Below are 3,446 nucleotides of genomic sequence, written 5' to 3'. Positions count from 1 at the left end.
GCAGTGTTCTCCGCCCTATCTGGTGTTCCATGCAGATAAGGTGGTTTTGCGTACTAAGCCTGGTTTTCTTCCAAAGGTTGTTTCTAACAAGAATATTAACCAGGAGATAGTTGTACCTTCTGTATGTCCAAATCCAGTTTCAAAGAAGGAACGTTTGTTACACAATTTGGACGTAGTCCGTGCTCTAAAATTCTATTTAGAGGCTACAAAAGATTTCAGACAAACATCTTCTTTGTTTGTTGTCTATTCTGGTAAAAGGAGAGGTCAAAAAGCGACTTCTACCTCTCTTTCCTTTTGGCTTAAAAGCATCATCCGATTGGCTTATGAGACTGCCGGACGGCAGCCTCCTGAAAGAATCACAGCTCACTCCACTAGGGCTGTGGCTTCCACATGGGCCTTCAAGAACGAGGCTTCTGTTGACCTTATATGTAAGGCAGCGACTTGGTCTTCACTGCACACTTTTGCCAAATTTTACAAATTTGATACTTTTGCTTCTTCGGAGGCTATTTTTGGGAGAAAGGTTTTGCAAGCCGTGGTGCCTTCCGTTTAGGTAACCTGATTTGCTCCCTCCCTTCATCCGTGTCCTAAAGCTTTGGTATTGGTTCCCACAAGTAAGGATGACGCCGTGGACCGGACACACCAATGTTGGAGAAAACAGAATTTATGCTTACCTGATAAATTACTTTCTCCAACGGTGTGTCCGGTCCACGGCCCGCCCTGGTTTTTTAATCAGGTCTGATGAATTATTTTCTCTAACTACAGTCACCACGGTACCATATGGTTTCTCCTATATTTTTCCTCCTGTCCGTCGGTCGAATGACTGGGGTGGGCGGAGCCTAGGAGGGACTATATGGCCAGCTTTGCTGGGACTCTTTGCCATTTCCTGTTGGGGAAGAGATATTCCCACAAGTAAGGATGACGCCGTGGACCGGACACACCGTTGGAGAAAGTAATTTATCAGGTAAGCATAAATTCTGTTTTTTTAAATTCTATACACCAGTAGTATGTGCAGTCATTTTATCTATGTTGGTGTAAGTATTTGTATCTATTTATGTTCAGCAGACCAGATTCTCTGCAAACTGCTGACCTGTGGAAGATAATGTATTTGCTGCAGATTCAACCTTACCTGTTTCATCCAAAAGAAAAAAGGTGACCTGTTTTGCTTTCAATATTACTATGCCCTTGCCCTTATGCCTCCTGCTTCCTCTGCCAGTGTTACTTGCTTCACATTTACTTGGTATACGTGTTAATGGTACAAGAAAATGACACTCAGACGGCTTGGGACCATAATTTTAATTTAAATCGCATTATCATTGTTTTCTACGACAGAGTGAGTGCACACACAAACCTTATCAAGATCATGATATGAGATGTTTACATTAGAGAGCCTTACACATCCTGCGAGCCAGGAAGTAACATATCATAACATTTTACTAAGGTAGCTTTTTGAATTATTTAACATAATCTATAATCAAATGCCCCTTCTCAGTATCAGTTGAATTTGAAAATACAAATTTCTCCCCTGCCATGTAATCATAGGCATCAATCTTCAGGCCAAAAGGCAAGGCAACCATTCAGCCCTTCATTGGTTTTAATTTTCTTTCATTAAATTATATACATATAAATACAGTGTGTGTGTGTGTGTGTGTGTGTGTGTAAAGCAATATTAATTGTGAAGGGGGTGGAAGTCTTGGTAAATTCCCACACTTTGTTTGTAGGACTTGACCCCTAAATGTATTGCCAAAAAAACATTGTAATTGCAAGGTGTTTACTATCCCTTTAAATGGTTTCCTAACTTGAAAACAAAAGCAAGTGACCTATGACCTTTTAAAGGTACTTGAGTATTAGAGATGAGAAACAATGATTTAGGATACATAGCAACAGATGACATTTTCCAGGACAAATCCTCTCTAGCACACAGGTTTTAATCAGGGGTCTGACACTGAAAGTTGGGACTTTAAGTCTTCCTACAATTGTTGTACATTTATTTCAAACCATGATAGAGAATTAATTCATGACCATATCAATTCAAGTTACTCACAAAATGGGAAATTATGTCAAACCTAATTATCTATAACTTTTGATATTGAACTTCCATGATCAGAGACCGTTTTTCCAAATCCAAATTTGTTCCATAGTTGCTGAAATATACAGTTAAATGAAGGACTGGAGAAATAATATATAATGGGATTAAGCATGCTGTAAAAGTAAGTGAAGCAAACTGTCACGTAAAATGCAGTGTTAGTATCTTCATAGTACTTGCATTCCCTTTTATCCTGGACTGTCAGGATCCAAACAGAGATTCTGACAATATTGCTGGGCAAATAGCACATTGTAAACACAATAGCAATGGACAGAACAAACTTAACTGCCCTTCTGACCTTCCCATTCTTATCAATAGTATTGTCGTTTAAATACAGAGCAATGCATATGGTGCAGTATAATATTATACTGAGTGATGACAGAGATAGTAGGATATAGAAAGCGTCATGCCATGAGGCTGAGGAAAAGCAAATATTAAAGCTCTCACATTGTGTTGAATTGTTGATGATGAAGAAATGTGGCTTTAATAACAGGTAGGAGTACATTACTAATATACTCAGCCATAAAATACTGGAGATTAAAGCTGCTTGCTTGACAGTAATATTATTTATTCTGTGAAAAGGAAACACAATTTTGCAGTATCTATCAAAGGCAATAATAGTGAGGGAGATGATTCCAGCAGATCTACAAGCAGACAGTACATAGAGAAGCAGTCTACATGGGACGTCACCAAATATCCAGTCTTTTTTCCTACGGTAATAATCTGCACGCAATAGCACGCCAAAAAGAACAATGAAGTCGGCCACCGTCAGGCTGAAAAGATACACAGAGTTGGGTTTCCAGTTCTTCATCTGACGACAGATCATCCATAATCCAAAAGAGTTTCCAACCATGCCCAACACAAACTCCAAGAAAAGAATAGGCGGTAGAACCTGATCAAGGATGGGTGCCGGAAATGCACAACAACTGCTATTCATTATCCACACTGCGAGATGAACCTCTGCCACTGCAATAGAAGTATAATCCTTGCCAGTGTGCTATCCTAATAACAATAATCTCTTAAGTACACTAACTTATAAATATAATGCTGTCATGTTGAGGTTTTGCAAGGAACCTTCGAGATGCAATGTTTTCTGTAGCTTGGATCAATGTCTTAAGAAGTATAAACAATAAAATGCAAATGGAAAATCCCTTTAATCTTTTTTGGCTTTTTTTAGAGCTGTGGTTAAATGCAGATCACTTTCAATGTAAAATACGAAAGGAATAGCATTGTATTTAGCAATCTATTTCCATACATGCAAAGGTAACCAAAAGATAGGTGGTTTTCTGATATTTAAATATCTATAGTCTGAAATGTACAAATGTAATAGCATCAAACTGGTTTACATTACCAAATAGCAAAT

The 3,446-nt window shown here is 38.5% G+C and overlaps 1 protein-coding gene across 1 annotated transcript; it reads right to left on the bottom strand.

The window, feature by feature from the left end:
• Positions 1-2,063: 2,063 nt before the first annotated feature.
• LOC128646957 (hydroxycarboxylic acid receptor 3-like) lies at positions 2,064-3,020 on the bottom strand. The gene has a single exon (XM_053699767.1). The coding sequence runs from the start codon at positions 3,018-3,020 to the stop codon at positions 2,064-2,066; it is 957 nt and encodes a 318-aa protein (XP_053555742.1).
• Positions 3,021-3,446: the final 426 nt, after the last annotated feature.

This window comes from Bombina bombina, chromosome 2 (genome assembly GCF_027579735.1).
Source record: "Bombina bombina isolate aBomBom1 chromosome 2, aBomBom1.pri, whole genome shotgun sequence".
Classification (NCBI taxonomy): domain Eukaryota; kingdom Metazoa; phylum Chordata; class Amphibia; order Anura; family Bombinatoridae; genus Bombina; species Bombina bombina.
The sequence above is the reverse complement of the archived record's forward strand: the minus strand, read 5'-3'. Positions and strand labels throughout refer to the sequence as shown.

Bases quoted from the DNA above. Each gene is read 5' to 3' on its own strand.
- LOC128646957 (XM_053699767.1), bottom strand. From the start codon at position 3,020: ATGAATAGCAGTTGTTGTGCATTTCCGGCACCCATCCTTGATCAGGTT.